This window comes from Aptenodytes patagonicus, chromosome 1 (genome assembly GCF_965638725.1).
Source record: "Aptenodytes patagonicus chromosome 1, bAptPat1.pri.cur, whole genome shotgun sequence".
Classification (NCBI taxonomy): domain Eukaryota; kingdom Metazoa; phylum Chordata; class Aves; order Sphenisciformes; family Spheniscidae; genus Aptenodytes; species Aptenodytes patagonicus.
Window position 1 is genome coordinate 205385213 of NC_134949.1, and position 15821 is coordinate 205401033.

The 15821-nt window shown below is 39.0% G+C and overlaps 1 protein-coding gene across 5 annotated transcripts in view; it reads left to right on the top strand.

The window, feature by feature from the left end:
• ATP8A2 (ATPase phospholipid transporting 8A2) overlaps window positions 1-15821 on the top strand; it is a 339748-nt gene that overhangs the window by 225659 nt on the left and 98268 nt on the right. For all 5 annotated transcript variants that reach the window (XM_076328069.1, XM_076328066.1, XM_076328067.1 and 2 more), the window contains 6 exons: window positions 2963-3037; window positions 5734-5856; window positions 6916-6994; window positions 10306-10367; window positions 10722-10778; window positions 15050-15157. In XM_076328069.1, the coding sequence (XP_076184184.1) occupies window positions 2963-3037; window positions 5734-5856; window positions 6916-6994; window positions 10306-10367; window positions 10722-10778; window positions 15050-15157 (504 nt within the window). The remainder of the gene's footprint in view (window positions 1-2962; window positions 3038-5733; window positions 5857-6915; window positions 6995-10305; window positions 10368-10721; window positions 10779-15049; window positions 15158-15821) is intronic.

Consider the following 15821-nt stretch of genomic DNA (forward strand, 5'->3'; position numbering starts at 1 on the left):
TTACGTCGAGATCCTCAGCTTGCCTGCAGCTCAAGTCAATATTAACCAAGTATTACCATCTGTTGGCTTTTGTTGACCTCTGGAAGGAGGCAGCAGTCTGATTTTTTTTTTTCTTTTTTTTCCCCTTCTCTAGTGGCGAAGTGCCCACATCACAGCTGGCATCGAGTGCTTCAGCAGTGGGGTTTCTTATTTAAAGAATGCGGCCACACTTCAAGGCAGGAAACATGGGCTGGTTTTCAGTTTGCAACATGTTCCACTTTCTTTGTGCACAGTACCTACTGGTTTCAGATCTTTGCAGTATCTGCTATAATAAAGCACAGCAATATATCAACCCAGATTTCAGCCTTAGGTCTGAATTTCTTTACGTTTAAATTGGACCTCTTGTTCCTTGGGAGAAAAATATGTATTTTGTAGCTGAGTTACAAATAAGCTTTTCCAGCTTTTTGGCAGCCAGGTAATAGTTAAAGTGAAAAGATTTTTTTTTTCCAGCCAGAAAAGCAGTTTAATAACTTTGGATCCATTTGTTCATAGCAGTACTGGAGTTGAGCCCTGCAAACCCCTGGAGCTTGGCAAGCCAGGCAGACTTGGCAAGTTTTCCTACCAGTTTACCAACTCTGAGTCAAGCATGGGTTGTAGCAACTTCAAATGTATTTAGTACACTTTGTTAACAGGAACGTTGAGGTGGAGGGGTTTTTTTTGGTTTGTTTTTCTTCTTTGACCTTAAGGAATACCATACTCTCTCGTAGAAACAGCTGGTCCTTAAACCATGCATGACAATTTATGGCTTGTGTTAAATTTGAAATAAATGTATATTTTACCCAGAGTATCTGATTTACTCTTGACATTAAGATATTGAGGAAGTATACAGCATTCTTTCTGTCGATTGGCATTTGATAACGTGAATCTCTGGAAAAGACAAGCATAGCCATTATTTTTCAGTGTGTTGTAACTGTAACAGCTTTTGCCCTCTGTTTGGAGCTTGTGGTGCATGCAGACTTGTGTAAGCGTTGGGAATGTGCTCCCTTCTAATTTTCACCTGTATGGATCCTGCCAAAAGAAAAATAGTTCAAATTTGGCTTTTCAAATAGCAGAACATTGAACTTTCTGATGTTAGTTCTTGCCCACCTAAATCATACAGCCTTGAAATAAGGAGAAAACTTTTCTGTAGAAAATTCTTTCAATGTTGAAAGACTAAAGGCGGTGACACCTAGATATCTATTTACCACAGTCAGACACATCCATCTCCTATAGTGATGGACTAATCTCAATATGGTTTTAGCAGGGTCTTTAATGAATTCTGCATCACCCAATTATGGTAGGGTAAGAACTTTGAGTAGAAAGAATTGGGTTTGTTGAGAGGGTATATTTCACTAGTACTTTGACAGTCTGTCTGCTGCTTTGTAATGCATCTTAACAGCTTTGCTTTTTCCAAGTTTTATATGATTATCATCTTCATTACTGCTGATGTTTTTTGTTGGGAAATGTGAATCTAAGGTACTAGCTTTGCCTGGTTTGGGACTTTTCTTCTAGCCATGGGCCAGCTACAGAAAGTGTGGCTGCTTTGTTTTACCCTCTTGATGGAAAATCAGACATGTCTGTTGCTGGAGGACTAGTTGTGGGAGGCTATGGTTTCAGAAAGCAATGGCCTCCTAAGTAGCATGAGCCAATGTCATAAAAGGCCTCAACATTTGCTACCGAACCTTTGAAGTTTACTTTGCCCAGTGGGTCTAGAAAATTGAGCAGAGCATAGGCTGAGGTTGCCAGTTAGGCAGACAGGCTTCTGATTTGTGAGCTATTTATGTTTTCTAGGATTGCTGCCCTCATTCATAGTTGCAATTAATTGCAAGAAGCCTGGAGATGATAAACACCTAGATCATAATTGCTAAATATCTGGGAGTATGCTTGTTTAAAGCTCTGTTTCTTCCTAGGAGAAGAAACCCTCAAATTCCTTACCTGACAGCCCCAAATTAATTGTGGTTTCTTTTTGGGACCTCAGGCTTTGTACCCAAGACCTTTCATCTCAAATTTACTTGGGGAAAGATAATTTTTTCCCTTCTTTATTATATTCTTTCCTAAGCTTCTTTCAATGCCCACTGACTGAGAAAGAAACTTTGTTCCAACCCAGTAAAGCAGTTCTTGTTTCAAAAAGCTGCTTAAACAAGATAAGAACTAGGCTCAAGGAAGCTAGGTCCAAGGAAATGCTGAAAAGAGTTTACCTATGCACTGCTGCTTACAGCAGTCTGCTGGGATCTTGGCATTACAGAATCCCCTCAGTTGGAAGGCAACTTGGAGGCTGTCTAGTCCAACCTCTTGCCTAAAGTAGGGTGAACACTAAATTCAAACCAGGTTGCTCAGAGCTTGCCCAGTTGGGTTTTGCAAACTTGTAAAAGGATGGAGACTCCACAGCCTCTTTGGGCAACCTCTTCCAATGTTTAATTATTAAATGGGTAGTTTATTAAATAGTAATGTTTACAACATGTAGACAATAAAATTGTAATATAATTATGATTATTTAACTGATAAGTTGGTATCACTGTAATTCTGGGACTGTAAAAATAGGACACAAAAGTCAAGCAGAGCATCCATCAAAACACATTTACCGTGAAAATTCTGGTCTCTGCTGACCATGATGGAAACTGGGTTGGCTTCTGGCTTCAAGCATGTTAATTTGCCAGCAATAAGGATTTTGAAATAGTTTGAGGCCATTTATTTTTTTAGAGTAATGATGCAAATACAACAAATTGCTCTATCACCTGAGTATTTTATTTTAAATAAGCAGTATTTAAAATGTAAGACTCTAGAAGAGAATAACTGCCTGGCACTGCTGATGATCATTTTTAGAGCATGACAAGCAACTGTCTCCAGATGGTGGTCTGTGTTCCACATCCTTCTCTTCTACTGTAAATGGACACATATACTGCAGTAGTAATCTAAAGCTTCTTGTAACTTGTCTTTGTTTCAGCTTTGGTTTGCTTTCGTTAATGGATTTTCTGGGCAGATCTTATTTGAGCGATGGTGCATTGGTCTGTATAATGTGGTAAGTGCTACATGTTTTGACTTGATAGTGGTCAGGACTTGTGTATTATTTTGTTGTGTCCCATTTCTTACGGGTAACTGTCTTGGATGTATGTCAGGAAAGGTGACATCACTTGTAAAAGCCCTTTTTAATCCACCCTGAGGTAGATAAAAACTTCATTTTGGATGGTGTTTTTATCACAAAAATAAATTTGGGAAAACACCTTGAAAATACATGTCTTTGGCCTAATATAACCTCCATAAAACTCTGCAGCTTTTAGATGGAATTTAATTTCTTCTTCAAAAGCATCTTCAGTCTTTTGTACTGAATATTTTGCTGACTGTTCATGTTCAAAATAGATACAGAATCTTAACCTTTGAGTTTTGATTTTTTTTTTTCTCAGACTCTGTAACAGTTAGATGCTCAGAGAAGTGTCATGCAGATGCTTTGGGTTGACTCATGCTACATTAGGTACAGAATGGGAAGTAGCATCGCTGTGTCACCAGCATTTTTCACTTGAACCAAGAGCAGGATGTGTCAGTCCAGGAGTGATTTCTGATTTTCGCCACGCTCTGCTGGGTGCCACACTGCCACATGGTTTTATCACTTTAATCAATAATAGTATTTAATCAGTAACTTCGATTGAAGTCTGGAGGATCTCCGGGACCAAGTTCCATAGCATACCATAGACCTGTGCTGGTGTTTTCAACAGTGTTACCTTTGTAATGTTACTGATGGGTGGCCTGGTGTCTGGATTTATAAGCCATTAGGACACTTTGTCAATGCTGAAAAATCCTTTGCATTTCTCTTTGGAGGGAGGAAATTTAACTTTTTTCTTAAGCAGACTCATTCCAAATATATGGTAATACAGAAAAAGCCAGCAAATTATCTCTATCACTGAGTAGTATTAATGGAAATGCTTAACTTCTGTCACATTAATCTTAAAAACGATGGCACAAACCCGCATATTCCATAAGATTTCATATTCTTTGTGGAAGATACTTATTCAGGGATTTTCCACTCCCTTGATTCTCTTCACCCTAATTTCCTGACCGTTACTCAGTCTGTCATTCATGTTTAGATATTTGCATCTATTATCTTTAAACCTGATTTGATGTATCTACCTACCCTACATAAAGCTCATGGATGAAACTCATCTTCTAGAATCAGTGAAGTAGAAATTAACCCTTGTTTTGTAAGGTCAGTATTTTCTAAAATTAGAACTGGTTGCATAGACTCATGAAGAATCAGGTGCTGGTAGGGTATTAGGGACTTCCACAGTTTGAAGGGGTTAGATTTTAAAGTGGTTTTAGCTCTGTCATTCTCTTCTGTGCAGATTAACCCTTTATTTCATTAATAGTCTCATTAAAGTATTAAGTGTAGAAAATCATAGTAGCATTGTTATTCATGCTTTTGCACTGGTTTACCTTCATAAACAAAAACACTAGAAGATTTACTTCAAGTGAGAATGTAAATGCCCCAATAAACACAGGAAACCTGGGGAAATACCTTAAAGCTGTATGAGAACATGCCCTTTTTTGGAACACATTGGACCAGTGGTCTTAGTTTCAGTTCCCCACCCCCAGTCTGCTGCCATTTTAACCATCTGGTTTATCACTTTATGAGCAAAAGAAGCGCATTCCCAGTTGGATCTAGGATGTAATTACTGATTCTCACTAGTCTCTAGTCCTCTGTGTTGCTCTTTGTCTGTTCCTCGACTGCCAACTCGCTGCTGGTCAGAACCACAGCCCAACTTTTGCAAGCATGCACACACGCTAGAAACAGTTCATAACTTCAAGCTGCTTCTTAACTTCAAGAACACTTCTCAAACTGTTAAAAATATATGTATGTATAGGATTAGAAATTATTTTTCCGATATAAACTGTTAATGTAAAAGGAAGTGAATGAAGTTTAGTATTCAGACATGCACACTGGTATTATTTTCACTCTATGCCTGCACTGCAGACTGCAAGAAACGTAGATACCCAAGCTGGCTTTAAATGAGCTGCCTCAGATCCTGGAAACACTTCAAAAGCAGCAATGTGGGACTCAGAGGCTAATTTACTCTGCTTCTGGCAAAGTGTCCTGCTGCCTCTCCTGGAAAGCTTCCGAGGCTTGGTCATCTAAGCGTCTGCCCATAGCACAGACACATACTGCAGTTAATTTGTTCCTATCAGTTCATGCCTGCCTGGAGAATCCCCAAAGTACCATAATACAGAATGGCCTTTGTTTTTCAGTAGATTTTTTTTTTAATGTGATTTCCACATTTGCTTTGTCTGTAAACTTAGCTTCGGTTAAGCATATTACGTATTTAACTATGGCTACAATTGCAGCTGTATTTGAATCCATTCCCACAAGGCTTTTTTGAAGAAGTACATGTTGTCTTTCCTTTGCAGTCTAATGTGTTTTACCCTCACTAGATTAGCTGGTACATCAGAAACTACTGATGCTTAACTCCTTGTGTTTAAGCTAGCTAACTGGTTAATAGTAAGAATTTTCTTTCATGCTTCTTTTGTTCATAAGTCAATATTTGAGAATTATGAATTACTGAAATTCATGTTTGGACATTTGAAAATTATGTCAAATAACATGCTAGTTGGTAATAAGTCTTCACTGAAGTCTGTGGGGAATTTTGCTGTTGTCTAGATACTGAAATATTATCTGAGATCCACTTAAAACTAATAGCTGCTTTTAATTAGTATTTGCTTTCCTTGCAGATTTTCACAGCACTGCCACCCTTTACTCTGGGAATTTTTGAACGATCATGTACTCAAGATAGCATGCTTAGATTTCCACAGCTATACAAAATTACTCAAAATGCAGATGGGTTCAACACAAGGGTAAGGAAAAGTCTCTGTTTCGTTAAGAATAACCATGAGCATCTTATTTCCCAGATCTTTCTCATCAGAAAATAACTTATTCCCCACTGTTACTTCTGCTTTATGCTAGCCACTGAGATTAAGATTGTTCTGCCTCCTGGTTCTTTGCAAAGGATTACATTTTTTTTACTTAAAAGCTAGGACTTTTTTTAAATAGGGATTTTCTGGTATGGCTTCAACTGAAACTGGTCCTGAAATATCTGTAAACTTTGATTCAAAGTAAGATTTGTATCTGAGTATGATTTTTTTTTTTTAATTCACAACTACTTAAATGGCGAGTTTATAATTTTCATAGGAACTGGATAACATCACCTGGATTTTATTTAATATACAAGTTGTCATCATGCTGTCTACTAGGGCGCTTTTTCACAATTAGTATAGCTCTATTCCTGTAGTTCTTTTGGAAAATAAAATTTGAATTGGTTTATTTGAACTTTGAGTTTTGAAGAATACATTTTACTTCATTTTGCTGTTTAAATGCTCGAAAATGCCAGCATTTGGAATTGTGTCTTTATTCCATAACAGGCACATCTAAATGTACTTCTGAATCAAGGAAGCTGTACGATTACTTTGTTTAGAGAGGAAATTGTAGAGTACGTGAAGCTCTAGTTTGTCCAAAATGGCATTATCTGTAAGTTAAAAATGGTGAGGCGCAAAGTATTTGCTCATTAAAAGAAATAGAATGTTTCATAGTACTGAATCAGTCTTTTAAAATCATTCTTTGAGGTAATTAAAGAAGGGTGACTCCATTTGTTTGCTGTATTTTGATAAAGATCTTAAATTGCAAGCATGCTTGCCTATTATATTTTAAGTTGTTAGAATAAAACAATCCAACTGGACCAATGTTTTCTTATGAAAGAGCAGAAATTGTAGGAGGAAATAGATCCTGCAGAACCTTAGGTATTTCAGTTCAGGACAAACATTGTCTGACTCTAAACTACACAATGAAGTGTTTGTTAGGAGTTGGAGAGAGGTCAAGAGTTTTGGACTCTACTGATGACTTGGTTTGTTTTCCCTCAGGTTTTTTGGGGTCACTGCATCAATGCCCTGATCCATTCCATCATTCTCTTCTGGTTTCCACTGAAAGTGCTGGAGCATGGTAAGGGCTTCATTATTTCTTACGTCAGTAACTGATGTTCAGTCCTACAGAGCCCAGTGTGTTTGCAGAACGGGAGGTCATGACGAGTCCCAAGAAAATAATGCTGACAGACAGTTCAATAGGCTATAGCTGCTGAACTTGGCTAGTTACCTAGTGGCTTTCAGAATTTACTCTAATATAATTATTGTTCGTATAGTGACTTTAATACATGAAAAATTAAACTGCTGCTTTGCCAAAAGGTTTTACTCAAATACTGAATAATGTCTTACAATGTTCTTACAGCAGCTGTATTACAACCATTTGCTTTATATCTTGTTGGATCTTTCCCATTCCATAACACAGTACTGTAAAATGTAGGATAAAATATAGATTTCACTACTGTTGAAGTCTGTGGAAAAAATGAATTGGCTGGAATGGAAGTAGACCAGATCAAGAGTCAGAGATATTGGGGAAATGAGAGAGACTTTCTGTTGTACAAATTAGGCTTATTAAGTCTTGCTTTCCATGAAAGGTAATGCAACTACATGGTATTTCACGGAACAGTAAATCCCATATGGTTCCTACCTAGCTTTACAATATAGTTGTGTGGGCAGGAAAAACCATGAGAAATCTGTTCTTTTACTGTTGTAAGAAATAGGACTAGATCAGATGAAGAATTTTGGGGCAGTGGAGGGGGGGAATAGTATTTATCTAAACCCACGAATTTTTCAAAACTGAAACTCTTTCCTGGAAAACACTAATTTCAAGAAAACCTTCTCGGCTCCAGGATGGATTAATTGGGGAGGAGGTGAAAGAAAATGGAAGGGGAGGGAAGATGAATGCTCACATCAGAGGCATGATGGTAAAGATACTTGTGGGAGGCAGGTTCATGTTTCTTTACCTGGCTGAGTAAAATGTCAGTATTGTATCCTTAGTGGCAGCTTCACACGCAATCTGATGGACCATACAAGAAAGGGCCTTCCCTTTTCTCCGTACGTGGGCTGGGAGCTCGGTTCAGTTTGGGGGGAGAGGGGTTTTTATGGTTGATTGGTTTTTGTTTTGATTTGGGGGGTTTTGTTTTTCTGTTTCACTATTTTTATGAGAAATGTTAATCTCGAATAGCTCTTCTTTAAATCCAACTTCAGAAATTTTAGGCTGATGTCTGTAGTGGTTACAGTTAAAGAAAAATACAGGTTTTGTTTTAGCCTTCCATAAATGTTTTTCTAACTAATTCCTAAATAGATAATGTACTTCTCATTTCAACAACTGAAACGATGAGACTGGAATACTCACCCGCTCAAATGGTAACTTTCGGAGTTCCTTTGAATAGGTTGCTTAGTTTGCTTTCCGAAGAGGAATGAATATTGAATTTTCAAGTTTCTTTGTATTTCCAAGAGAAAAAGGGATTTCAGTGCCAGAGACAAAAATGTGCCATTCACACTAGGATGTTTTTTAACCTCTTGAGTTCCTTAGAATGTGAAGTGCATAAAGTCCATGAATGAGCATTTGTATAGCTTTAGAAATTAATGTTCACTGAGTGTCCTGCTGTTCTCATTAACAGAAATATCATTCCTTTCAGGACTGCTTAGCCTCCCAAAGTGGAAGGTCATGGAAATCACTGGGGGAAAAAAAAGGCATTAACTTACTGCATTAAAATGTAACTCTGAAAAAAGAGACTTACACAAAAAATTATTCAATTACTTAAACGTGCACTGTGATGTTGCACTAGAGCAAAATACTGGCAGAGTCATTAGGTCAGTTTATTCTAGATCTATCAAAACTGATACGTATTTAGGCATGCCTTTTTCTTAATAAACTGAGACTTCTGGCATCAGCAGGGTTCATCAGACATGGAAGGCTCAAATTCTCTAGTGCTCTTCACCTTTTTCATTGACACTAGAGGAAAGAGCAAAGTGACTGTTAAAACTTGATGTGTATTTGTGAATGATGTGGTAAATGCCTGAAGCCACAGAGTACCAGGGGAGGAGTTGGACTGATAGAGATGATGGTGGCTAGAAACCAAACCAATTCCTAACCAAGCTGTCTCAGGCTTTAGCTCCTGTTGCAATGTTAGTGACTAGTCTATCTGCTGCTGTTTCTTAGTAGTTGAGGTTCAAAAGAGAAAAGAAAGCAGGGATATAGAACCAGCAACTTCTGGAAAATATTCACAACCTGTCAGTTCTTTGGAGACAACCACATGCAGCCATTGTAGAAGAAAACCATAACAAGTAGCTTGGGGTAACTGCACTGACTAAATAAATAGTCTTTTTACCCATAAGCTGGGCAGAGTATTCACCACAGAAGTCAGGGTGTCAGGGACTCTTCTCTGTAGACTTAAAAATTTACTGATCCTGGAGACCTATGTTACAGGAGCGTAGTTAACTAAGTAGAGGACCCTAGTTTAAGAATGTCAGATCCAGTTTTGCAAATAAGTCTAGCAAAGTGGTACCCTCATAATAGTAGAAGCACTGTGGTAGGCAGTATGTGTTCAGGAACAGGTCCAAGGTTTTATCTTAAGCCTTTTTCATCCCTGCTGTTTGTGTATTTCTCTAGCAATTGTCTTAAAAACTGTGAAAGTAGCAATACTTATCATGCTTGAGTAATGCTTGAAAGCTCCTGTGAGTACAAGTTCGTTTGGTGTTAGCGTGGCTGTCGAATGTGCTTTCATGGTGTTCCGGTTTTATTCAACAAGGGCTAAGAAAGACTAAACAGACATTTGAAGTACTGCCAAGGTTGGCACTTTCAAATGATAGATTAACATGTACTTACCCTTGTGCATACTTGACTATAGAGAAAGGGTGCATGGGGACTGAATGCTGCTCAGTTACTGAATTAACCTCCAGTAAGATATTTTAGATACTACATGTGTCCTTTTATAGCTGAATCTTTTGTGGCTTTTCTTAATTCAGCTCCATTTCACCACAGATCAGCTGGCGTTTTACAGGCTTTTTCTCCACAGGCACAGCAAATAATGGGATCTGTTAGAGGTGTCAATAAGTAGTACAGAACAGATAGCGAGAGAAAAAGTGACACTGGCATACCTCAGCTCTTATAGACAAATTACACATTAGGGTCTGGCAAACACTTCCCCTTTTGCTAGGATGGCTTCTGGCAACGAGGACTGTGGATATATGCTCTATCTGAGCATTGTGTCTGAGGCCTGGCTTAGCACAGCTTGTGCATTACCATTATCTCACAGCTTTTAAAAGTGCTTTTAGACATTCTAAAAGGCAAGGTTGGGAGCGGTTATTTTCTCCTGAAAATCTCCTTGTTATTTCATCCATTCTGTTGATAAACTGACTAACAAATGTGATAATTTTTCTTTCTTTCAGATGCAGTATTCACAAATGGCCAGGGAATTGACTATTTATTTGTTGGAAACATAGTTTACACTGTAAGTTTGTGTATCCTAGCAATTTTTGAATGGTAGAATTTCTTTACAGTTCTTTTATACCATGAGAAAATGGTGTAAATCAGAAGAAAGTATACAAGCAAAATGAAACTTATGTTGTGTGCATGATTTTTCCCTCTCTTTTCTTTTTTGTTGTCGTTCCCCCCTCCCCCCCGCCCCTGACATGCACCAACAATATCTTCTGCTCTGTCCTTCCCCCATCCCACACTGCCAAGGCCCTGGGTTGGTACCTAAATGGTAGAAACTTTTTAGGTGTAAAGGGGAGATTGGGCCATGAACACCTTTGAATTTGAAAGTGTTAATACTGAAGTTGTCTTTTTTCTTTTTTCCTTTCAGTATGTTGTAGTCACTGTTTGTCTGAAAGCTGGCTTGGAAACGACTGCGTGGACTAGAGTAAGTGCTCTTGGGTATCTTTTATTTTATTAGCACAGCTTTCTCCCTAATGAGTATTAATACAGAAAAGAAGTACTAAAAATCTAATTTGAGGCTTCAGTCTTTTAATTGGAACTTTTGTGTAAGGATAAACTGCTAAGCTCCATAAGTACAGGATGTGAGAGGAGAATGAACTCGTAGGTCACACGATGTGTGATGAAAAAGGGCAGTCTGTCAGAAGTGGGAAGAAAACACTAAGAGTATATTGGCAACATCTCTAAATATTTAAAATTGAGAAAACTTTGCATGAAATCAACATGCTACTGTAATTGCTTGAGGAAATAGATCAAGAACGTCATCTTTCTACTCTGTAGCTCCTTTAAAAATTAATGCAATAGGGAATGAAAGGTGTCTGCCCACAGATAAACAACTGAGCTTTGAAAATGTCTTTGAAGCTAGTAAAAAGCACTAGTGGCTTCACATTGGATGAGATTTTTTGTTCGGAAACTTATAGTAATAAGGATGTTAATCAAATGGTTATGTTGATTCCTAGATTTGAGTCATTTACTTGCAATGAGTGAGTGTTCTGTTACTGGTAGGTGTCAGAAATCTGGCAGGGCAGTGACCTCCAAAGAATATGGGGGGTAGGAGGGTTACTGTGTTGATGAACCTTCAACACCCTTCTCTCCCCCAGCCCCTCTGAAACACTAATCTTTTGATTTTGATGGAGTCCCTGTTTCTCTACACCTATGAGATACGTTACGGGACTCTAGTTTTCATGGCATACTAAGACACTCTGTCCTCAAGACCAAGCTGTTTTGAGGACTCTCATATTCTTATTTTACCAGTTTCTTGGAGGGGTTTGGCTTAAATTTCCGTAACCTCCTTGCTTCTGTTAGTTGTAAAATGTTTTCTTTCATTCCTCACAGAGGAATTGTTAAGATTGATGAGCTGATATCTTTTCTGAATTTTAAAGATGAAATGCTATCTGTATGGGTTAATTATTTGGGAGATGCTAATATTCTGTGCCTCATTCTCTCATATGAAAATAAAATCTGTTCTTTTTTTGCTGTTGCTTACGCATAAGTTCTGTGTTGTATACCAATATTTTAAAATGCAAAAATACTTAAATTAATCCCTCATGCACTAGACGAGGATATATCCAAGTTTGCACTGGAGGCATGTGAGCCTGTTTAGATCCTGTTATGTTGTGAATTATTTGATGCTTCCTCCTCTCTCCCCTTCCCTGGGTAATTGGTATCTTTTCAGTCACTTGGGGATAATCATGATCCCCTCTTTCCTAAATTTTATTTTAAAAGATACCATAATGTTCAGTAGATCTCAGTGTTCTGTAACACTGGCATTTTATAGAGAAATTACTGTTATGCACAGAAAAGTCATTGTGTTTAGAATCAACTCTTTTCTATATACACTTCTAATTCCTGTCCCATTGCTTGGACCAGTGACTCTCATCATCTTGGAACCTGATGTTGGTTACAATTATTGTTTCAGCTGTGAGTGAATCAACACACAGAGAATCTTTAGGTTACTTGAAAAGTATTAAACGTACAACATTGAGTTAAGCCACTTCTCCATCATCAAGTGGATTGGTTACATGCAGTTTGTTCTTGAGAGTGAGAGGGACACTGCCACTTGGGAGAACATGATGGGTTCAGCTGAAAGCTTTAAATAAATACTGCAGATTCAGAGTGGTTGGGAGCCTGGTATATCCAGTAGGTAGCGTGGAAAGAAAGGCTTTGGTAAAAGTGGTAACATGATGCATAACAAAATCCGCACATTGGAGCTGTGTGGAGCAGCTTCATGTTACGTGTTACCTATCTGGAACACTGCAGCAAGCTTTTTCCCAAACACACACAGCTTTCTTCACTGTTTTACCACACTATATGAACTATTTCAGATAAATAGGATGCACAGGATAGCCATACAGTGTGTCTAGTTTTTATGTGAGAGCCTCGATTTCTTTTTTTCTGACTGTCATTCATTTAACACATCTGATGGACTCGCTTCTGCTTTGCACATGAATTCTTCAGGGGTAAATGACAGAGATCAGTGGAGAATCAACAGTGCAAAGGCTGGTGGGGTGAGTGTATAAGGAACATTTCCAAGCAGGGCAAGGAGGGCAGAAGCTCTTTTAAAGGTAGAGAAGCAATTCGGGCGGCTACAAGCCTGAGATGAAGAGATGATTGGGACAACCATGAGAAGAAGATAAAGACAACATAAAATGAGCAAAAGCTTTGCTGAGCTGGAAAGGGCAAGATGAAGAGCTGCAAAACTCAGAAAGTGTCCTACCAGCAGACTGGAAAGAAAAACAGAAGGGAGACAAAAAAAAGATGTCATTTCCCTAGCATAAATATACCTCCTACAAAATAAGAGTATATCTTAGATTTGTTTCCCTGCTTGCTTTTATGTTTACTGTTTTTAATCCTGAAGTCTGTAGAGTTTGCAGCTTGGAAGCATCAGTCCAAGCTATCCTGAGCCTTCTGTCCACTTGCTTGGAAGGAAGGCTGTGGCTCAAGAGAAGGTGTCATGCCCTTTTGGGAAAGCAGTGCTGGTGCTGCTCTGCCATTGGATGGGGCTGGCTTTTCTTTAAGACGAATTCTTGTGGCAGCCTTGCAGTACTTGTTCTTTGGGGAGCTGAGCAGTACAGTTGCTCACTGTGGCAGGGCTTTATTTTTAGTCAGAATCTTGACATGAATTGTCCCTAGTTTTCAGAAAAGCAAGTAGACTGAAAGGATAAAATCCCCCCCCCCCTTCCTCAAAGTGTTAAAATAAAAAAGATCCTTCCAGCTCTTAGTTTTATTCACATTAAAACTGAATTAAAAAAATGTGGTTGGTTTGTTTTAAATGAAGCAGTTGCTGGTCCCTGGGTGAAATAGAGTAAATAGCAAAACTTGAAAACAAATCTTTCTGCCCACTGTGTCTCTCCAGGAAGGGGCCTATCCTATGTCCTGCTCATTAGCCCAGCAACTTTTAGGGTTGAACAAAATTCCAGCTTTCTGAGAGTGCCTAGAAGAGGCACTTTCCATCGCCTCTGACATTTTGCCATATGAATGCTGCTACTGTAAGGCAGCCTCCAGTTGCTCCCAGCTATCTGCCAGTCTGCACTGGTGCTGCAGACTCCTTGCTTGTTTGTTTTTGCTGCCTGTGCTGGAGAAAGCTCTCCCTTCCGAGGGTGCTCAGTGCTTCCAGAGGAGGAGCAATCTTTTCCTTCCAGAAGTTTGTATCTATCTCTCAGTGGGCAGAATACAATACTTGGTTAGACACTTCTTTGGTTCTCAGACATACTGTTCAAAAAGTCAACAAATACAATCATCAAATAGAAAGTATAAAGCTGAGAACTAAACAAAACACACTGTGTCCACCACAGCAACCAGTGTGTGAATTTGTTCCCATGTTCCTAAACCCGTATGTAATTAGTAATTAAGATTTATGCAGGTACTTCTCTGAATTGGAGCCAAAGTCATCAGCCACAGGAGTTGTTGGCATCCAAAAAAGCTGGAGCCAATAATGAGCTCAGTTGCGTGTTGCAACTGAAATTACTGATTCCATCCACTGCAGTGTAAAAGTAAAACAGCTTAAATCATCCTGAACAGCAAAACAGTTTGGGTGTGTAGGAAAAATGACTTTCTTTAATGCTACTGAAACGAAGTCTGTGCTGGATATGTTCTTGATCACTTTAACACTGCTTTTGTTTACTCTTAGTGAGTCTACAGACTAAAGAACCTGTAAAGATGTAAACTGCATTGCATATCTGTAAATCACTTAGGACACCTTTAAAACAAAAAAAGCAAGTTGATCAGTAGATGTTGATTGTGGTAGTGTATTACACAGCACTGAATCTTCCTCTGTGAAAGGTATATGAGTGGTGCACATGGCTTGTATGCATACACTCTGCCATAAGGGATTTGTCCATGTGAACTTTAACCTGAGTCTTTGAAAATTTCTGCCGTGATGTATGTGTTGAACCTGGCATGTGCACAACAGGAAGCAGGAGCTAGATGAGAGAAATCAGAGTTCCAAGGAAAATCTGATGAGTTTTTGGAGCTCCAAGTGAGACAGATTGGCTGAGAAGACTATCTGTCTGCCCTGTCGCGAGGCAAAGATTAAAGAGGAGAACTGGTTTATGCTGTTTAAACAACCTGTGCTACTGGCCTGAAACCAAGTGTGGTAGACAGGCCTGAGTGAGACCTGAACAGAGAAATATTCTATAGGTTAGGTGGATGGAGGAAGTGCCCTGTGCTGACTCTCCTTCTTTCCCTGCTCCTTGACAGTTCAGTCACCTGGCCGTCTGGGGAAGCATGCTGCTCTGGGTGATGTTCTTCGGTGTCTACTCGGCCATCTGGCCCACGTTTCCCATCGCACCAGACATGCTGGGGCAGGTCAGTATGAATGCTTGGCTGCACAGTAAGCTGCTCAGCACAGCGCCCTGCTGTCGCCAGCACTGCTGCTTGCCGCTTCCTGAACACTCACACAATGCTTGGAAAGGAATTCTTTTCCAGAAAGAGCGCTTGTACTTCATTTTAACCTTTTTTTTATCCCTGTATTCATTTAGCTTAATCTCCTCATTAGAAGAGCTGCTTTTCTCCCCAAAAGTGACATCATACGTGATTATATGCACTGTGGATACTATATGACAATTTTCAGTTCACTTGGATAGCAGTGAGACTGGCTCTTTCATTAGTGCCTTCCTAGTAAGACTTTGTGTGTTTGACAAAATGCCAGGTAGAGATTTAGTTTATTTGTTTTGGGGTTTTGGTTTTTTTTTATCGTGGGTTCTTTCTCTTCCATATATTTTGCTTTCGTATTGTTCCTTTTTTCCTGCATTCATTTAAAATAAACCAGAATTTACTTAAGAAGAGATGGTCAGAAGCAGAAGGGAAGCTGATATGTTACTGATCCCTTTATAATACTAGAGGAATTCTGGATTTGTTCCTTCAGTGTCAGCTGAGTTCCAGGTGGCAAAATTTTCCCTTCGGTGTCATTATTTCAACCCGTGGTGAGAAGACTGAGTCACGAGCCTGTCAAAATCACTCAAGAGCTTGT